At 37.2% G+C, this 22,276-nt stretch overlaps 1 protein-coding gene across 8 annotated transcripts in view; it reads left to right on the top strand.

Annotated features, from left to right (window-relative positions):
• Nucleotides 1-22,276, top strand: part of Cpeb3 (cytoplasmic polyadenylation element binding protein 3) — a 179,367-nt gene that overhangs the window by 89,239 nt on the left and 67,852 nt on the right. For 6 of the 8 annotated variants that reach the window (XM_074078776.1, XM_074078773.1, XM_020157307.2 and 3 more), the window contains exons 5-6: nucleotides 7,699-7,722; nucleotides 21,059-21,226. In XM_074078776.1, the coding sequence (XP_073934877.1) occupies nucleotides 7,699-7,722; nucleotides 21,059-21,226 (192 nt within the window). The remainder of the gene's footprint in view (nucleotides 1-7,698; nucleotides 7,723-21,058; nucleotides 21,227-22,276) is intronic. The other 2 variants (XM_020157310.2, XM_074078777.1) reach the window with 1 other exon arrangement.

Raw genomic sequence — 22,276 nt, forward strand, 5'->3', positions numbered from 1 at the left:
AGATATTTCCACCTGTAAAATGGAAATAATGATCATTAAAGTGGCTATCCATGAATCTTACAAAATTATCAGAGTGCCTAACTTTAGGTAAAATGTGAGCTGCTCTTATGGTAGCTTGCATCAGCTTTATTGCTGCCTTTTTAAGATCTCCCTTTCTTTGCATGTTAGAGTCCCAAAATATGAATTTATCTTACATTGGTTTTATTTAGATAGTTGCTTTCTTGATGGAATTTCAGAGAGCACACTTGTAAATCATCTTGTAGACTATAGTGTTTGTACTGGGATACGGTCCTATCTGTTTCTGTGTGCGAAACTTTCACTTTGGATAATTTCTACCTGTCACCTGAACTTGAAATATGTATCTTGTCTGAGGCCTATAGCCCCTTCCCAGTTATTACATCTCTTGTGATGTTGGCACGTTAAAAAGTGCCTTATATTGCTTATTAGAATGTAAAATGGTATGGCCACTTTGGAAAATGGTTTGTCAGTTTCTTAAAAAATTATAAACAAATCTATCCTATGATGCAAGAGTTTTCCTAGGAGTCTGTCCAAGAGAAAGAATGAAAGCATTTGTGCACACAAAGACATGTATGTAAATGTTGATGGCAGCATGGTTTATGATAGCCCAAAAGGTAAATAATCCAAATGTTCCTTCCCCACCTACAAAATTGGTGAACTGTTCTACATCCATATGATAAGGAGGGCATCTAGTTGAGCAAGTCTCTGAATCTCCCTAGCCTTAGTTTAAAAATCTACACATGGGCAGTTATGATATAACTATAATTACCTCATTGTTTTTGTAAGGTTTGGATGAGGTAAGGCACAGGCAAAATATTATTACTGATACATTTGGGAAGTGAAGATACTTTTCTTCTTCAGAGAAGATACTACCACAGAATTTTTTTTTTTTTTTTTGCAGACAGTAGTTTTATAAGTAACAAAGCATTGTTATTATTATTATTACTATTATTTTGGTGGGACTAGAATTTGAATTCAGGGCTTCATACTTGCGAAGCAGGCGTTTTACTGCTTGAGCCATACCTCCAGTCCATTTTGCTCTGGTTATTTTGGAGATGGAGTCTTGCATGAGCTGACCTTGAACTGCAGTCCTCCCGATCTCAGCTTCTCAATGTCTGGCTTCAGTATTATTTAAATTAAAGGTTTTGGATTGCTGGAGTGGCTCAAGTGGTAAAGCACCTGCCTAGCAAGTGCAAGACCCTGAGTTCAGATCCCATTACCACCCAAAAAAAAAAAAATTAGAAAAAAGTAAGTAAAAGTTTTTGTGCCATTTCTTTCTGAGGTCTTTCAAGTTGTAATTAGAATCTATTCTATGTTATAAGACCTGATTAGGAAATCTGAAATGCAACTTCCACTCTGACAGGGAGAGATGATTATTTACCTCGAACTTCCTTATCAAAGTGTCAAAAAACATTTTTAAATTTAACAGTCCTAGAATAAAACGTGGACTATTTGAGGACTTAAAATTTTAATGTCTTTAAGAAAACAAAAGAAGCTGGATGTAGCTCAATGGTAGAACACATGCACAAGGCCCAGGGTTTGATTCCCAGCACCAGAAAACAACAATAATAAAACAACAAAAAAGACATTGTCCTACTTGAGAAGGTCATTGATTGTTAAACATATCTTATACCTGAAGTTAGGAACTTTATGCCATCTTCTACATTTTCCCACTTACTAATGCCTTGGAAATATTTTGGAAGGTTTTGCTTCTATTTCTCTTTGAACTGAGTACTGCCAGTGCATTTGTTGAATGAAAAGAGGAAATGTTTTGAAAGGATATTGGTATGAATGTTTGTTTTGGGCTGACTCCTGTGTGACTGCAGAGCTTCCTCTCCCCACTCCCTTTCAAGCTCTGCTGAGTGTGAGCTCCTTGGGGAGAGACTCAGCTGAGAGGAAGTGGCAGAGGGGGAGCCAAGCACATGATGCGTTTATGCCAGATTGGAAAGAGAGCTAGCTTTGCTAGAATTCCAAATGGAATTTTCCAAATATTGAAGAGCACATTGTTAATTTTGCTCCCTGCAAGTGGATATAAGTAAATAATTTTTTTAGCTGTGTAATAAAAATAGTGAAGGAATTATTTTGAGATTCTCAGACTGAAGACATCTTTGAGATTTAAAAATTTTTTAAGACAAGATCCAGTGTTGCTCTTTCTATCTGAACAGATTTAGAAGAAAAACTAATATACAGTTGTGATATGAATACACTGTAAACGATGACTAATTAAAAGTAAAAAATAGTAATGAGAGAGATATGATACTTTAAAATACTCAACTTTGAAGCTGTTTTGGATGGATGCTGTACATGAACATGGTAAGAGACCCAGGAGATTGTTGTTTGTTTTGACCTTCTCATTTTACAAATAGGAGAAACTGAGATTCAAGAGGCTATGTTATCCTGGCATGGTGGTACATGCCTGAAATCCCAACACTAGGGAGGAGAATTGAGCATTTCAGGCCAGTCTGGGTTAATTAGTGAGACCCTGTCCCCCTCAAAAAAATTAAACCAAAACAAACAAAACTATGTAAATTGATCAGGGTGGGTGATGTGATAGAACCAAAAACCAGGAACAGAGTCTTCTTACTCCAGATTGAGCGTGATACCTTTTGCTTTAAGTACTTGTTAAGAAAAGTTATATATATTTTTTCACATTGTAAATAAATTAGGTTTGAAGTCATTTTGACTGACTTTATTGAATTTTGGAAGAAATTCCTAATGTGTCTTTTCACCCCAGTAATAAAGATGCAGGAAAACTTACTTCCTGTTCCCTGTGGACCTCCCTGTTTGTTTTCTTCACTTGTGCAGGCTGTTTAGCCTGGACCTCCTGTTTATAATGTTCATTACACTTGTAGTTATCTTTTTAAAAATTTCAGAGTTTGATCTTTTAAATGATTTAAATTTCAAGATGCACCTCTAAATATCTCATAATGCCAATTATACCTCAGTAAATATCAACATAAGGTTTATCAGTTGTGACAAGTATACCTCTTTGGTGAGGGGTGTTGGTAATGGGGAAGAACAGGCATGAGCTGGGTATTGAGCGTATGGAAAACCTCCTTTCAGTTCTTCTGTGAACCTAATGTGCTCTACAAACAAAGTCTTCACAAGAAAAAACAAAAAAACACATTGTAGCATGCCCTGCCTCAGGAAATCAGGTGTATAAGAGTACAGCCATTTAAAACCTAGTGCTGCACTTGCCTAGCAAGTGTGAAGCCATGAGTTCAAACCCTGTACAACCAAAAACAAAAAAAGTATGTAAAACCTAGTACAGGCCAAGTCTTGAGGAGGAGTAGATGACCCGTCTTAGTGTTGCCTCATAAGCCCAACAAGCACCAGCCTGTTAACACGAGAATGCCGCTCACTGTGTGCACTGACCACAGAAACTAGTTTTGGAATAACTCTAGGATTTTCTACTCTATAATGCATATGCCTTTTTAAATTTATTCTGATAGAATAAAAATTGGGGTCACTTTTTTTTTTTCTTTTTCTTTTTGGCAGTACTGGGGTTTAAACTCAGGGCCTTACACTTGTCAGGCAGGTGCTCTACCACTTGAGTTATACCATCAACCCTTTTTGATTTCATTATTTTTGGAATAGGGTGTCACTTTTATGGCCAGGCCAGCCTGACTGTGATCTTCCTATTTATACTTCCTGTATAGCTGGAATAACAGACATGCACACAGTACCTACTTTTCTTTTAATTGGTTGAGATGGGGTTTCACAGACTTTTTGCCCCAGCTGGTCTTAAATAGTAATCCTCCTAATCTCTGCCTCCTGACTAGCTAGGATTATAGGAGTGAGTCACTATGCCAGCTTTTGTCAACGTTTGATTATTCAGATTTATAATTTAAAAGGTACAAAAGTGTTAGCACTTTACATTTTCTGTATTAATTTTATAACCATTAGCTAATCAAAATATTTATTGTGTTTTGTTTATAACTATTCTAGTGTAACATACATGCTAAGCAGTACAAATCATAAGTATGTTTAATAAATACTTATATTTCAATGTATTATAATTGAGCACAGCCATATAGCCAATACCCAATCAAGACCAAAACATTATCAACAGCCCTGAAGCCCTGCATGCTTTAATATATCCTTTAGTTACCATCTCTAGCCAAAGGTGACTTCTCAAGATTATTTGTATGTAATTTTAATTGAACACTAAATTCAGTCAGTAAAAGAATTTTATCCTTAAGGATGTTGATAATTGATAATTAAGAATAAAATTTCTTAAATGATAAAACATAAAAAGAAAAAAAAAGAATAAAAGTTCTTGGGGCTGAGGGTGTGGCTCACATGGTAGAGTGCTTGCCTAGCAAGTGCAAAGCCCTGAGTTCAAATCCTAGTACCACCAAAAAAAAGTTTTCTTGGAGGAAATAGATAGAACTTAGAAGGAATATTGTATCTTGTTATATCTGGTATAAATCCATCTTAGCATAGTGTATGTCAAAGATGACTTAGTCACATTACTCCTATATTTTGTTTTTCTGTGAGATCGTTTTGTGTTGGCTCATGTTAAGTTTATATATCCAGTCACATTCATATTTATTCCCAGGCAACAGTACTACTTTTGTACTTCTAAATTTCTCTTCTCGGTGTTCATTACCTTTAAGGGAAGAGTTTGATTCTAGACTATTTGCAGCAGTCTTCATATAAGCAGTTCGATCAAATTTTAAACTGCCATTAGTGTTGGCCTACATCATTCTATTGACCATCATTTTTCTACTCTGTCTTTTTAGTTTGTAGTCGACTAACAAGCTGTATTTGTTGAGCACCAACACAGTATAGAGCATCCTGCCAGGTTATTAGAGGATATTAACCAGGAGTATAAGATATGGACCTCGTCCCCTAGGAATTTAACAGTACTGCATGGTGCCAGAATGGCAGACTTTGGAGCCAGACTTCTTAGATTTATATCCAAATCCGTCACTCCCTACCTGTGTGATTTTGGACAAGATATTTACACCCCCCCCCATCTTTTTTTTTTGATGGGACTGAGGTTTGAACTCAGGCCTTCAAACTTAACAAAGCAAGTGCTCTACCACTTCAGCCACACTTGCAGTCCATTTTGTTTTGGTTATTTTGGAGATGGGATCTGGCTTCCAATTGCCATTCTCCTCCCAAGTAGCTAAGATATTTAATCCTTTTGTGTCCCATTTTCTTCAAGAGAAAAAGCTAATAAGAATACTTATGCCATCTAATACAGAAGCCTTAAAGTGACAGAGGTCCATATGAAAAGGGGATCAGGAACTTGTGAAAAGGTCAGAGATGAATCAATTTGGGTTGTAACACATTTGTACATGGAAGCAATGCTAGGAATCTCTCTGTATAGCTATCCTTAACTCAACTAGCAAAAACGCTTTGTCTTTCTTATTATTGCTTATGTTTTCTCTTCAACAAGAATAGAGACAAGGACAGAACAGGTTCTGCCTGGAAGCGAGGAGGGAGTGGGGGGAGAGAGAGGGGAGGGGGGAGGGGGAAGAAGTGGCCCAAACAATGTATACAGATGTGAATAAATGAATAAAAAAAAAAAAGAATACTTATGCCATAAAATTGTATGGTGTATTAAAGGATATTAATATGTGTGAAGAATTTGGAAGTGTTCCTGGCAGTTCAAATTAAGTTTTAGCCACTGCATTAATCCTCATAGAGATCATAGATCAAACCCTGAAATCAGGAACAATGTACACATAATTAAATTCAATAATGAATGATGAAAACAAATCTAAGCATTTCAGATCAGTACTTAAATTGATTACCTCTTTCATATGCTATCCTGCCTCTATGATATCAGAGTCCCAGGCTGTCATGAACCAACTTACAGCTTTTGTTCAGAAATGGAAAACAAAAAGAATCTATAAAAATTAAGAACTTTAAAGGAAACTTTGAATAAAGCTCCCAAGTATGTCTTTTTGTAGTCCTTCCCCTCTTTTCAGTTTAGGATGCCGCTCCCCACCTTCAAACCTGTCTGGTTCTATTTACTTTGTGTTCTGTATTGCCTGAATGTTTGGCAAAGACTTGAGTGAGCAGCACTCTCATTTATCCTTTAGGTAAGGTACTCAAATCCAATGAGTCAAGTCATATGTATCTTAGTATTGCAGCATATTCTTTTTCCTTGAGTATCTGGGCAGAAATCAGAGACAATGAAAAAAAAAAGGGGGGGGGAATTTGTTGTTTGGGAAAGATAGGAGTAATTCATATAGATTTTACCCCCTCTTTAAATACAGATTTTTAGTGAGCTGTCAGGCAACATGACATCACTGGGGATAGGAGAAAGGGACAACGAAGTGGTGGGATGTCAAAACTTCTCTCTTTTTTTAAGTGTTATCTATTAGTATTAATTCACCCATATTATTTGAATGAATCAAGCGTTTTTTTTTGGAATTCATCCCCTTTGTAAATGACATAAACAGTAATGGCTAGGTAAATTCAGAAGAGGATTTTTTCATTGAGTGTTGTAAGAGAGGAATGAGTAATTGGGGAAAATAGGGCTTAAACTGTATAATCCTTTTTTACTAATTGAATAGTGGGAAAATGAAGAGGTTAAAGGTGTGTAGCTAAGGGCAAGTTTGATGTTGGAACTAAAGCGGAAAGCAGTAGAAGATGAGATTGACCAAGTGTTACTTTAGCAATCCAGTTGGAAAGTCTGGGTACTTTTCTTAGGGAAGAAATAGTTTTCTTCACTGCTTACTATCTTATACTACAAATGTGACTCCAAGTTATCCTCCTTTTTCAGGAACTAATTTTGTGACTTTTCACACTTCAAAGTGTAGACTAAAGGGAGTTTTCATTTATTTTTATAGAACTTGAAATAATAAATTTGAGAGATTTTGCACTCTGAAAATCATTGTAGGTAACAGAGTCTCCTAGTGATATATGATGCTGCAGCCAACTCTGTAGTAAACATTGCAACAATGCATTCTGTAGGCCTGGAGTTTTGAAGAAGAAAATCTTCACAGTACTCTGTTTTTAAGTATAGCCTAGGATGGACCCATAATCTTAATCCCTATCTACTATTTTAGTTCATTTTATGGATGTAAAAGATAGTGTTTTCTCTTATTTGTGATATGGTATGGAAGGTAAATGGAGACAATAAGAGAAACATCACTGAAACCTTTCCAAAAACACATTCTGTAAAGCAAAACTAACTATTTAAAATTTCTATACATTTTCAGGGGAATTTATGAAAGAGGGGTTGTGTGTGTGTGTGTGTGTGTGTGTGTGTATGTGTGGGTAGTGAGAAATTTAGACTGCCTACCATATGCCACAGTTTTTAGTTATTTAGAATGAATTTTTTTCCTGAGTGATGTCTGGTGGTAATATAAAGTACAAATTAAGATTTATAAATCTGATTTTTAAAAAGAAATTCTTATCTATATTTAATATTGATAATTGGCCCCAATGTAAATCCTTGTAAGACTTGTGACACTTAAATACCCATTGTATCTGTTCCAGTGGCTGCGACATCTAGTTGAATTTCTCTTTAACATTGTGATTTAGCATGTAATTTCACAAAGGGTTTTTTTTTTAAATATAATATGTTTGCAGTCAAGTTGAACAGTATCTTCAGATTAATAATTTCAATAATAGAAAGGTTTGTGTGAATATTTTTTTATTTCTAAATTCACCATTTTGATACAAATACCCATGGTTTTCTTCTGTGTTTACATGCAGCCAGGAGCTATGGGCGGAGACGAGGTAAATTTTTTTTTAAATGAGATCTTTTGCTTGCCATCATTGTGAGTAAATATGAGTGTGTGGTGTATGTGTGTGTTTATATCTGTGTGTGTAAAACAATTACTGTATGGTATGATGTTCTACTTTCATTATTTTAGCAAAGTAATTCTTACTACTTTCATTGTAATTGCTTTTTTGCTGTTTGTTGGTAATTTGTTCTTTTAATACTAATATGGCAAAGATTATTTCTACCTTGGAATTTTTGTTGTATGGCTTATTGTGAATGAGCGTGAGGAAGTAAAGGCGAAGTGTACGTATTTTTTTGCTCTGTATCCACTATGTTCTTTTTATGTGATTTAGAAGGTAGAGGCTTGGTTTTGGAAGGCAATGCTTTTTTTTCTTTAAATTAGCATATTTCTCCAGGCACCAGTGGCTCACAGCTGTAATCCCAGTTTCTTAGGAGGCTGAGATCAGAACAATCATGGTTGAAGGTCAGCCCAGCAAAAAGTGAGACCCCATGGGGGTGGTAGCACATGCCTATTATCTTAATGACAGCAGGAAGCTAAAATAGAAGGCTCATTGTCTAGGGCAGCCTGGGCAAAAATGAGACCTTGTCTCCAAAATAACCAGAGCAAAAAGGGCTGGAGATGTGGCTCAAGCAGTTGATCACTTCCCTAGCAAGTGCAAAGCCTTGAGTTCAAACCCTAGTATAAAAAAATTAACATATATTAATTGTACGGGGTTGCATTGCAATTACTGATCTTACTAGGTTGGCTGATGACTTTTTTTTTCTGTTACATCCAAAGGCAAATTTATCCTAAAACTAAATTAAGCTTAAATTTTCAGGGGCCATCACTTGAATGGGCCCCTTCCAAACTGTTCACCTGTAGTTTTTGTGTTCTTTTTCTTAAAGAGGTACCTCAAAATCACTTTAGTCCCTGTAATATCTGCATTCTCTCCTAGTAACACCTAAACAAAATAATAAAACATTTATTTATATAATGCTATCACTTCTCTAAAGCATTCCCACATCTGTAATTTTTTCAAATAATGTTACAAAATAGCTAGGGGAAGCCTACAGTAGGGAAATACCTAGGTTATAATCACTGCCTTATTGCTTAGATCTGGTTACCTCATTTGTAAATTATGAGGTAATAAAACCAGTCTTGTCCAATAAATTTTTTGTCTTTCTTCTTCTTCTTGTTATTCTTTGCTGTGCTAGAGATTGAATTTAGAACTTCCTACATTCTAGGCAGTTGTTCTACCACTGAGCTTCATCCCCAGTCTTGCCTTATTTTAAAATTTAAGAAGTTAAAGCCTAGAAATATTATTAACACTATTTTATACCATACTTTCTTTCAAATTGCTGGAAATATGATCACTGCCAGGATGGAATAGGCAATGAACCATTTTAAATGAAAAATAGAGACTATCTGGAGAGTAGAGAGCAGGGTCTGGCTGGCCTTTCCTCTTCTCTCCTCTCCTTGTAGTAATCAGTCACCAGATCTTGTGAGGATTTCCCCTATAGTTCCTCAGGTCTTGTCCTTCTCATGTGTACTGTATTCTTTTCTGCCTCCTCATGTTTCTGAAACACAACTGTCCATGTCATCCTCATTCTCTGCTCAGGTTTTTCATGATCTGGTCCCTTCCAGTTTCACCAGCTTCTTCATGTCCAGTTTTCCCCCACCTCATCCTCCTCTACTCTATGTGCTTTCCAAGTATTGACCATCCATCCTCATCTACATCTTAAGAACTAATCTTATTTCACTAGTTCAGGCCAAATTCTAGTCTCATCCATTTTAGGAAGCCTGTACAGTGACCTTGCAGACAGTGTTTTCCCTACTTCTGATGCCTTACATTCTTCCTGTCTTTTCTGTATGCCCTGATTCTTCAACCAGAGATAAGTTCTTTGAGAACAGTTGCCTCTTGTGCTTAACATTTTGCCCCAGGTACAGTTAGCCCTTATTAAATGCCTATTGGTTAGGATCATTTTGAAATAATATCATCATTTCTCTGCAGAACAGAGGTTTGGTATCATATTTTTTAAGAAAATTATTTTATTAGCTAGGCACAGTGGTGAGGCAGGAGGATTGCTTGAGGTAGTCAACTCCTGCCCCCCTACCCCCATGAGCAACAAAGCAAGATCCTGTCTCTTAAAAAAAAAAATGATTGGGAAGGGGGAGGGTGAAGGAAGGAGATTAAGGTAATGGAATAGGGTAGATGGATTTCATATGCCTGTATGAAACAGAACTAAGAAACCTCTTGCAATTGCTTTAAGTGGGATGGGGAGAGGGCTGAGGGGGAGAGACAATGGGGCAGATGTAACTAGTGTTACATTATTAGTGTATAATATAAGTCTAATCAAAATTATCACTACAAATCCCCCCCCATATAGAATATATTCTAATAAAAATTTTATTTTAAAAATTACTTAATTTTTATAACTAATGACATGTCAGATGTTAAACATAAAGAATATAAAATCACCTGTAGTTTCTAACCTCCTGAAAAATTGCTCTTTTTTCATATTGCCTTCTCCATATCTGTTTTTAAAGTTTGACTTTATCATTTTCAGATGCTATGATTTCTTTGTATCAAATGCTATATACTAAGTAGTGCCTAGAATGACTTGATGCCTGCTATCCATAAGTCTGCAGTTTGGTAGTTGTAGATTAAGAAGGGAATGAGGGGGATAGAGGAAAGAAACACTGAAAGACTGAATGATAAGTAGTGGCAGGCGAAATGTTTAGTTCATGCTATCATTTAGTCTTTCATCCCCAAAGCTGAAAAAGGAGAAAGACCGTCATCCTTCAGTATCACGATATAGCCATATGGGATTGGGCAAGTGTACCTCATATCTACCACTCTCTTCCCTCACATACACTTATGTGGGCCCACTCTGCATAGTATAATTTTGATGAACTGACAGATGCCTCTTGCTCATTTATTCATGGAAGAGATTCTTCATCTCTTTCTTCAATTAACATCTAGACTTGCTCAAAAAAGTCTAAAAAGTAAACAGTGCTGTATGTTACTTTATGATTAAGAATAGAACTTTAGCTATAACTCATGTTCTGTGTGTTACATACACATGTTGGTACATTTTTTTAGGACTAGGAAGTAATTAGAATATATGTGAAAGTTTTGAATGCTGTCACCAAGAATTAGACCAGGAGAATTTTATACCTTTCCTGATAAATCTAGAAGAGCTTCGTGAGTAAAGAGAATTTCAGGAACTATTTGGAAAATGGAAGAGTAGTGAGAAGCAAGGCATTCTAAGTGATTCAACTTAGAAGAAAGCTTGGAGTGAGACTGGCACGACCAGATGCTTACAGCATATGTCCGTGGTTGTATGCATGGGACCAACTGGAGAGAAGTAGTTGGCAGTGGAATGCTCTATGCTGTCTTGATGAATGGCTTTTGAAACTGAGGGTGAGACTCTTGGACACAGATACACCAGTCTTTTGAAAAAGGGCTTCACGATGCAAGTAATGAACTTTGCAGCTCAGTGGTAGGTACTTGCCTAGCATGTGTGAGGCCCTGGGTTTAATCCCCAGCACTGCAAAGAAAAAATGTGCATTAGGTGTTTGCATGTCTACATTGTACTAGACTCCAGACATGGTCTCTCACCTTACTCAGTGTCAGACAATGAATAAACGAAACAAATATTTTTATTCTTGAAAGTTGAGATAAGTCAGGCATTGGTGGGTTATGCCTATAATCCTAGCTACTCAGGGGGCAGATATCAGGAGAATCAAGGTTCAAAGCCAGCCCTGGCAAATTGTTTGGGAGACCCTCTTACAAAAATACCCAACACAAAAAAGGGCTGGTTGAGATGCTCAAGTGGTAGAGTGCCTGCTTAGCAAGCATGTGGCCCTGAGTTAAATCCCAATACAACCAAAAAAAAAAAAAGGTTGAGATAAGTACTAGGGAAGAGTGGAGGATTCCCTTTAAGGTAGGGAGGTCACTGCTAAAGAGGTGATATTTAAAGTGAAGCTTAAAAAAAAAAAAGATGCTCAAAGGATAGAGAGATAGCTTTCTTAATTTAAAAAAATTTTTTTAATTTGAGACAGGGTCTCACTATGTAGCTCAGGCTCACCTCAAACTCAGTATAGCCTAGGCTGACCCCAATCTCATGATCCTCTTCCCCCTGCCTTCTGAGTGCTAGAATCACAGGTATGGCCATCACTCGTCCCCTTAATTTCTTTTTAATCGTGGAAATTTTGAAACATACACAAATCTGGACTAGTACCTATCACTTAGCTTCAGTGATTATCAGCGTCTTTGCCAGTATTGATTCTTGTATTCTCTCCTTAGAATGTTTTAAAGGAAATTATAGACATAACAACTATTTTAAAAGGGGGAGGGGAAAGGAACTGCATATGTAAAAGGCTTGAGACAAAGTAGTGATAAAAGCTTCAACATAGATAAACCTTGAAAACATTATGCTAAGTGAAAGAAGCCAGTCACAGAAGGTCACATATTGTATGATTTTATTTTTATGTACCGTGCAGAATAGGAAAATACTGAGACAAAAAGAATAGGAAAATACTTTCCTATGGATTGAGAGGTTTGGGGGACCTAGGTTAAATGGATGTATTGTATGACATGTGAATCATGCTTCAAGAAAGCTGTTATTTATTTTTTTTTAAAGAAGGCTTGAGGCAAGAAGGGACACTCACTTTAGAATGGCTGGAACTTGGTGGGTGTCTTAAAGGAGTTTGGACGAAGACAGAGAATGTGATCTTGCTAGCTTTAGCTGCTGGAAGATTTTGAGCTTGCTCCAAGTACAAGAGGAAATCTTTGACGCTTTAAAGCAAGGTGAAGGGATTGAATTTACATAAAACAGCTCTCTGGCTGCTGTTTGGAGAGGTGGGGGAAGAGAAGTGTGTTGCCTAATTAGGAGATATCAGTCTAGGCAAGAAATAATGGAAGTTAGAATAATGATGGTAGTGAGGTTGGAGGGAAGTGAATGAATTAAAGATATATTCTAGAGAAGACAAAACAGTAGGATTTAACAGGTGATACAATATTAATGGATTAAATGCGGCAAATAAGGAGGAAAACTAAAAAAATAATGTTCAGGTCCTGGGTTGTGCAAATGTGTGAATGGTGATGCCACATATTATAATGGGAGAAAATAAGTTTAGATATCAAGAATTCACTTACAAACACATTGGGTTTGTGATGCCTTAATATGTGTCACATTTTAATATGAAGTAAGGTCTGCTTTTATTATAGAAAATTTCTGAGCCAGGCATGGTGGTTCATGCCTGTAATCCTAGCACTCAGGCAGTAGAGGCAGGAGGATCTCAAGTTTGAGGCCAGCCTGGTCTCAAACTATATAGTGAGACATGGCCTCAACTCAGATGGTCTGGAGGCCTGGCTCAAGTGGGAGAGTGTCTGCCTAGCAAGCAAAAGGCCCTGGGTTCAAGTTCTAGCACTGTGCCCCCACAACCCTCCCCCAAAAAAACAAATGAAAAACAAAAACCCAACAACAAATTTCTGTGTAATAAAAGGAAGTCTGTTATCTCCAGAAGTGTGAAAGCCTTTCATCTAGTTCATAGCTCACAGAGGAGATTAGGCTGAAACCTATGTTGGCTTCCATGGAGTGATTTTTGGGGGTATAGGGGAAATCATGTCTTATAATCAATCTCTTTTTCTTAAACCCACAAAGTGACTGATTACTGAACTGCTTGAAGAACTACATTGAAAAGTCAGGCTTGGGATGGAAGTGTTGGGCCAGAAGTAGCCGGAGGCTGGTGGAGTCATAATGGGAGTTAGCCAGAGCTCAGAGGTGAGGCCTGAGCATATTTGGCAGCGTAGCAGAGCCGATGGGCTTTTGCTCTCCCATTGTGTGCAGGACAGGGAGCCTTGCAGACAGGGAGTGTCTTGGACAAGTCTTCCTTTGCTTAACTAGCATTTCACAAGCCTTCTATTTGGCACTTTTCTTTCAAGGTGCCTTTAGTTTTAAGTCATTGCCTCATTCAAAGATTACTAGTCCAATTACTGGACTAAAACCTAAATCCTGAGTAGCAATTGAAAGTAGGTATCAGAGAACCAGACCATGCCAAGTGGCCAAGTTACAGCACCTGAGATGCCTCTCTCCTCTTGAAATACATATATTCAATATATATGTGTAATACATATATATAATATATAAATTGAGTATAAATATTTTCTGTGAAAGTATCTTGAGGTTCTAAGGCAGATTTATAGGTAATGTGGCTTATTTAAAACATTTTGGTTTTGGAGAATGTTTTCCTGAAAGAAAAGAACTATGTCAGAGAGGTGCCCGTCAGTGAAGTGGAACTTCTTCTGGGACACAGTTTATGTACAGCTTCTTAAAGTTTCAGTTATTAAGAATGCATGTCCAGGAACTAAAATTTTAGCAGTCTTCCTTGGGATGATTTGTTTTGAGGATGGATTTATGTCAACCAAATAAATAACATGAGTAGCAGCCTCACAAGGGTTCACTGGACAACTTAACACCCATGTGTTAACTTATGGAGATGGATGTATATGGAAATACAATCAGTGGCTGATTGTCTACTGATTCAAGAGTCACTCCTTCACAATTAGCAAAGTGCCAAATCCATTAACAGAATAGTCCTTCAGGGGGTTATAATTAAAGATTGATAAATAGATGGTTTTCAAGCTATGAAACCATTCTGTCCCACAAAGGAGTCATCCTACTTAGTATGATAAAAATCCTCCTGTCTCTTGTTGGTCTTCACTACTGGTTCTTAATCTACAGATACTGTCTTTTTTTTTGCAGTAGCAAGGATTGAACCCAGTGCCTCATGCATAGTAGGAAAGCACTCTACCACTGAATTACAACTACAAACCCCCATTCTGTTTTTTTTGAGGCAGGGTCTGGCTATATAGCCTAGGCCAGCCTTGAACTCATGATCCTCCTGCCTCAGTCTCTAGGAGTGTGATACCACTTCTGTCTTCAGTTCAGTCTTTTAAATGCTTTCTGCAGATCTTTTATTCTACCAGTACTTCAGGCAGTCATATTATAATAAACATGGATTATAGATTTTTGCCTCCCAATCCTTATTAACTTGATTGAACTTGGAAGTTTCTCAAGGCTCCATATACTTCATATAATCTCTTTCAGTGGCTGCCTGCTGCAGACAGAATATTCATTTCAGTGGTTCTTAAACTTGAGCATAGGAATCTCTGAGGAAATCTGCAAAAAGTGCAGATTTTCAAGCTTTTTCTCCAGATTCAGATTAGTAGATTTGGGGACTGGGCTCCTGAGGCCTTACATTCTTAGTTCCTATTCATAGTTAGAGAAACATCATTTATATGTTAACAATTAGCAGTTTCATTTCCAAGGGCATCTTTATTGCCAAGGTCTATATATTCTTAAGTACTAGGACAGAGGTTTGGTTTTAAAACCTTGGGAAATGTCTTAACTATCCATAACTGATTTTGAAAATTATCCATAGTTTTACAACTCTTGCTTTTTATTTTCTTTGCCAAAATACTCTGGAGAAGCTGTGGTTATGTTAGCCATGAAAAAGGAGGTTTTATTTGTTCAAGAATGTTTTGGACATCTGCTTCTACTCCTTCTCTGCTCTGGTTTAGACTTTCTCATCTCTCATCTGAATGGTCATGGATTTCTTCAACCAGTGCATCTCTCCCTGGGTTCAAATTGCTGGTGGAGGTGATAAGAGCTATTGTAGGATTTCAGATATAACATGGTCAGAGGTACCTCAGAGAAGTTCATCCTGGCATCGTCTGGACAGAAGATGGAGTTGATGGGAGTGTCATAGTCTCTAGGGAATGAGTGTAGTTCACAAAAAGCCACTATTGGAATGAAATACTGAATTGGGAAAGTGGGATTTTCTTGTTGTTTTTGTTATATAAAGTATAGAAGGCAATGCTTGAGCAAGTAGAAGCAGTAGGAAAGGTCTCCATTTTCTAGGACATGTCTCTGGTCACCTTTCTTGCATTCTCAAACCCACATATTGTGTTTGAGCATATGCTTCTAATGGCATTATCTTTGCAATACTGTTTTCCTTCTGTGGATATTGCCTCACAATTAACATTTTTGAGTTTCATTAATATACTCTAATTAGGGCAAGTGAATACAATGGAGAGGAAGATTGAATTGGTCCGTATTCTAATGTATCTTACTATTTAATGTGGCTGGGAAAAGATACTCAGGAAAAACTCACATAATGGTAAAGTGGTAACTGGGGAAAATGTTAGGAGGGAGTACCGGCTGCTCTCCTGGATTAAAAGAGTATACCGCACGTAATCTAAAAGCTCAGGGAAAGTTCCTTCTTTGGAAGTGACTTCAGCTGTAACCTGAAGAATTAGGAGTTAATTAGGAAACTAGGGATTTGAGAAAGGAGTGTTTGTTTAAGGGTAAGAGGAAAGGAACACCTGTGGCAAAGGCAGTGTAATCAGGAAATACATGGGAAGCCTGTGCGATTGGAGGTTAGTGAGCAAGTGGATGAGGCAGCAACTGATGTAGAAGAAAGGTTGTTGAGAGCTTTTGAAGAGGGTAGTGTGGTTACATATTCAGATTAATGTTTGAAACAGTGGCTTTGACTGTTGTGTTGAGAAGGACTGCAAAGGCTATATGCATGTACCCAGACTGAGTCCAGGGAGAGATATGGTGGTCTGGACCAGCATGTTAGGCCTGGAGATAGGGAGGAAGTCAAGTAATTATTTTGGAGCTTGAGTTGGCATTACTTAGTGAGAATTGGATTTGACGATGAAGTATGAATGAGACGTCAAGGATGACTCCTAGATTTCTTGATTGAATTGGGTGGGGATAATAGTCCTTATTAATGAGATTTTAGGGAATGCTGGAGAGGAACTTATTTGGAGGGAAAGATCAAGAGCTGTTTTGAAGGTATTTTCTCTGTGGATTCTTTTCCTGTACTCAGAACTCTCACCGGCCCATGATTCTGCTGACAACTGCCCTCCCATGAAATCATTCTATAGGTCTTTCTCCCCATTTCTAGGACAGCACTAAATTGTGCTCTTGTGTCACCTGACTTCTTTTAGTATTTAGCTGTTTTATATTTATTTGTGTACTTGCTCATCTCCCTCATCAGACCGTGATTCCTTCTTTAAGCATTTTCCACTGAATTTTGTACTAAAGACTTCCTTCACTTAAATCTGGGCAGTGTTGGTATAAGTTACTGTTTCTGTACTGTAGAACAGCTTATATTTTCTAATGTGGATTGGAATCTCTGGGAAGAGTATTTTCCTAAATTGTTTAGTTTCCCACTTTTATCTCCCCCAGCTTTTGTTTTCTGAGCATCTCAGGTTACCAGTGCTGAAGGAGGGTGGGAATAGGAGCATTCTGTGGGAAAGGCTGATTTGGACATGAACCTGCCCCTGAGCAGGCGTGAGAGTCACTGAGCATGGACCACACGTAAAAGGTGGAACTGCCTGCTGTTGAAGAATGGCTCTGGAAGCTCAGGAAGCTCATTTTGCCTGGAGTTGCTACAGACCTATTTCTTTTACCCTCAGTGATCAAAACAAACATCAAGGGATGAGAATTTACTGCCTATTGTTTGTTCTTGCAATACTACTAATTTTTGTAGTCTTGCCAGACTACAAAATGATAGGTGGCATAAGGTGTCAAATTTGTTCTGTTTTTTTTTTTGTAGCTAAGCTGAAAATTGCTGAAAGAAAATTCTTTGTGGACTGGTAGAGTGTGGTTCAAGTGGTAGAGTGCCTGCCTAGCAATCATGAGACCCTGAGTTCAAACCCCAGTGCTGCCAAAAAAGAAAAAAAAAATTCTTTGATTCTTTCTCACCCCCCCACCAGTCCTCTAATTTAATTCCTGACATGAAAATAATATCTGTACCACCAAGTTATTCATTAAATAAAGTTGTATTAGCAGCTGTTTTTGTATGTGTGTGACAGAAATGTCTATTTATATTCTGTTTGAAAGAGATGGCTATTGTGGCATAAAACCTAGGTTTCAGGGAAATAAAGACAAGATAGACTAAATGGGGAAGATATTTTTTTTCTTTGAAGAATACATGAATTTATTTGAGAGGGAAATTTTTCTTTTCTTTTTCTCCTCAAAACTTACAGTGCTCATGATAGTTTATTTTTAGAGTGGAACCCTAGTGGAATGTTTTATCGGAAAGTCACAGTTTCAAGCAGAAAATAATTTGGATTTTTTTTGGTTTTTATTTTATTTATTTATGAACTCAGGGCCTGGTGCTTGCTAGATGGGTCCTTTGCCACTTGAACCATACCCCCAGTGTCGTGTTTTTGCCTGGGCTGGCCTCAAGCAGTGGGCCTTCTATCTATGGCCTCCTAGCACAGCTTATTGATTGAGATAGGATTTTACTTTTTTCACTGGGCTGGCCACAAGCTGCAATCCTCCTACCTCTTGAGTAACTGAGATTGCAGGTGTGAGCCAACCCAACCAGCCTGTTTTAAACTTAGATTTTATTTTGTAGTGCTAAATGGCATTATTTTGGGGTGAGGGTTTTTGTTTTTAAATAAAAAATATGGTATTTTTTATTAAAATCTAAATATATAAAGTATTGAAGGGAATTAAATTTCATCAAATAGGAATTAGAATGAGGTACTTTGAAACTTTGAAGAACATCATTCTTGACTTACTGTATTATTTTGGGTTTGTCTATATTTTTAACACATATCACTAAATATTCAGGTAATTCTCATTTTTGGCAGATTCTGTATTTATGAATTCACCTACTTGCTTAAATTTATTTATAACCCTCAAATCAATTAATCAATTCTCCATGCCACGTTCATGGTTAGTCACGGACATGTGCAAAAAGTGACAAAATATGAACGTTTCTCAGTTCATATTTAATAAGGGTATAGTCTGCCTCCACTTCAGCTTTCAGCAAGAGTCCTTGTCATGGTCTATTTAGTATCTTTTTTTTTTTTTTTTTGCATTTTTGTTCTGTTTGTTAGGGATTTCAGAGTTAAAATGAACCCTAACTATAGTGCTGGAGAGCTGTTCATAGTTCCTAAGCACAAGGAGGATATAGTGTTCCTCATGGGAGGTTGTGTGGCTATGTAGTACTGTGGGCCAGAAATTCAATGTTAATGAATTAACAACATATTAAATAAGGTGGGGTTCTTTGGTTTTTTTGGTGGTGCTGGGTTTGAACTCAGAGCCTCATGCTTGTGATACATGTGCTCTCCTACTTGAATAATGTCCCCAACCCCTTTTTGCTTTAGTTAATGTTTGAATAGGGCCTCACATTTTTGCCAGCAGCCAGCTTTGAGCCATTATCCTCCTACCTATGCCTCTAGTGTAGCTGGGATTACAGATGCACACCACCAAACCCAGCTTATTTATTGAGATAAGATCTCACTAACTTTTTGCCTGCACTGGTCTCTGTGATCCTCTCACCTGTGCCTTCTAAATAGCTTTGATTACAGTGTACACTACATGCCCAGCCCTTCAATGGCTTTAAATACCTTAAATTGTTGTTATATACTTCTAGAGAAGTGGAGATCTGAAGGATCCTAGTTCAAGGCCACCCTGGACAAAAATGTTAGCTGTACCCCTCTCACCCAACAAGCCAGGCATGGGTAATGTATGCTTCTAGTCCCAGCTAGAAGAGGTGTAAATAGGAGGATAGTGGTTTAGGCGAGCCTGGGCAAAAACATGAGAAATCCTATTAAGAAAAATAACTAAAGCAAAAAGGGCTAGATGAGTGACTCAAGTGGTAAAGGGTCTGTCTAGCAAGCACTAGGCCCTGAGTTTAAACTCCAGTACCATCCTACCCTGCCCCCAGAAAAAAAAGATGTACAGTGTTATATGTAAGATGTATAACATTGAGTATTAATGAATAAAAAATAAATATGGTATATTTAAATAGTATTGATCTTTCAGTGATACTGTAAAAATGTGACCAGAGTTTCACAGAAATGTAACCCTGCATTAACTCTGGAAGCAACAGCTCAGTGGTCAGTAAGTCAGTGCTCACAATGACTGTGGAGCACAGCTTCTGCTAATAACAGGAATTCACTATAATATGTGCTTATAAGTGTATACGGGTGTGTGGTATGTGTGTGTGTGTGTGTGTGTGTATATATATATATATATATATATATATATATATATATATATACTCTTCCTTTCTTTTTTAAATTAGTGTATAGACATTTCATTATAATATTTCTCTGCATGCATATAATGGACTTTGATTATATTCACCTCCTCTATTACTCTTTATCCCATACCCCTCCTTTAGAGACAATTTTAACAGGTTTCATTATTCTATTTTCATATATGCATGTAAGGTATTTTGATCCTTTTCATCCCCACTTAACCCTGTCCTTTTGCTATCTCCCTTCTACTGGTTCCCACCTCCAAACATTCCATTTTACACTCATGTCAGTTTTTTGTTTTTGTTTTTTTTTATGGTCTTGATTCCACACATTATTGTGTTATATTTATTAACAGACTAACTCAGTTATTGTTCTGGTAGTTTTGTGGAGTGGATGGGTGCCTTTGCGTGATAAATTTTCTTTAGCTATAGAACTAACAATAAATTAATATGGTAGTTCTTTTCATGTATTTTTGAACAATGTAAAATGCAGCCTAGATTAAAGGGTTAAGATGTCATAACCATATCTACATCTATACTCCACAAGTTAATTAATTTGTTTTCATTTACTTGCTTTTCCTCCTATTGTCACCCGTATTTATTTTCAAATTGGAGAAGCTTAGGATGACAGGGGAAACTTGATCTTTAGTCCTGTACCTGTTAGAGGTTATTAAACTCGGCCATCAGTTTAACACTCCCTTGGCTTTCAGGGCTAGTCTTCAGAACTGAACCTCTGAGGTCACCAACAAGAACAGATAAGAGGACTGATGAAGTGACTGAAGTGGTACAGCAACTGCTTAGCAAGCATGAGGCCCTGAATTCAAACCCCAGTACAGTGTCCCCCCCAAAATAAATAATAAAGTCAGTATTGGGAAAAAAAAAAGCACATAAGATTTCTTTGAATAAGATTTTACTTTTTCTACATATTTTAAGAAATGCCTGAAGAAATGAAAAATAACTGAATATACTCTGAGCACCTGTGTTAGAGCCTGTATGCTAAAGTGTGGTGACTTTTTAGCACAGAAACAGCTATAATTTTGTGGCTTCTTCCTTAGATATCAATCCAGTTTTCTCAGTGCTATATATATATCTCTGCACAGAAATTATGGTGTAAACTTGTCTAGCTCTGGTCATCTTTAGTTGTGGATTCTGTTGGAAAAGCCCCAGCAAAGGACATATTTTTGTATACTTCACTCTGTACTGTGAGATTCTAATACAACATTAATTGTGCAGGAAAGTCATTCTAATTATAGAAACTCCTGTATTTATTTCAGGTCGATCTTCTCTCTTTCCATTTGAAGACGCCTTCTTGGACGATAGCCATGGTGATCAGGCTTTGTCATCTGGCCTAAGTTCTCCCACTCGCTGTCAAAATGGGGAACGAGTAGAACGCTACTCTAGAAAGGTGTTTGTTGGAGGTCTTCCTCCTGACATCGATGAAGGTACTATGATTTCATTAATGACTTTACAAAAGCAGGGTTTGTGCTTGTTGTCCAAGTCAGCTCTATCTTAATGTGTGTGGGGGAGAATATCTGAATATTGAGAAAGTGATAAATCACGTACTTCAGGCTTATTGTTCCTGTTTGGCAATGCACTAGTCTCCTAGAAGCTTCTCATTTTGGTATATTTTAAAATAATGAGAGCTAATGCTTTTGAAACTCTTACTGTAAGACTAATATTATGCTGAGTACTTCATAGTGCATTATCTCATTTAATCCTAATAACTGTTTTATGAGGTACATCCTACCATCTCTGTTTTGTACACAGAGAATCTATACAGGCAGTTAAAACTCAGTCAGCCTGACCACAGAGCCTTTGTACGTGCCCACTGCACCCTCAGGGTTTAATACACACATCTATTTAGGAAGAACACATTCTTCCTCTTAACCTTTAAAAGAATGAACACAAACTAGAATTTTTCTTAATAGTGTTTTTGAGATATTACCAGTCCAAAAGAAAAGTGAGTTTTCATGTATGCCTAAAGCCAGTTAAAGTATTGATTTTAGCACATCATAGGTTGGCAATAAATGTTTGTTGAATGTATGAATGAAATGAAATTATGACAAAGTCAACTTAAAGGAAAAAAACAACTCTAATTCCAATAGGTTTGGATCTGCTATGGAAATATTAAAAACAGACTCGTTTTGCCATCTTTTCATGATGAGAGGAGAAAAATCTCTAAAAATAGTTTTATCTTAGACTTACTACGTTAAAGTTGTACGCAATACCCCCAGACCTTTTATGATCTATTTATTTATCTGGGCTTGAACTTAGAGCCTTCTCCTTGAGCCACCTGCCAACCCTTTTTGTGATGGGTATTTTTGAGAGAGGGTCTCTTGAACTATTTGCCCAGGCTGGCTTCTAACCACAATCCTCCTGATCCCTGCCTCCTGAGTAGCTGGGATTACAAGCGTGAGCCGCTGGCACCTGGGTTTAGTTATTTTTTTAATAGGGTCTTGCATTTTTACTGGGGCCAACTTGGACAGTGATCC

The sequence above is a fragment of the Castor canadensis genome, chromosome 7 (assembly GCF_047511655.1).
Source record: "Castor canadensis chromosome 7, mCasCan1.hap1v2, whole genome shotgun sequence".
Classification (NCBI taxonomy): domain Eukaryota; kingdom Metazoa; phylum Chordata; class Mammalia; order Rodentia; family Castoridae; genus Castor; species Castor canadensis.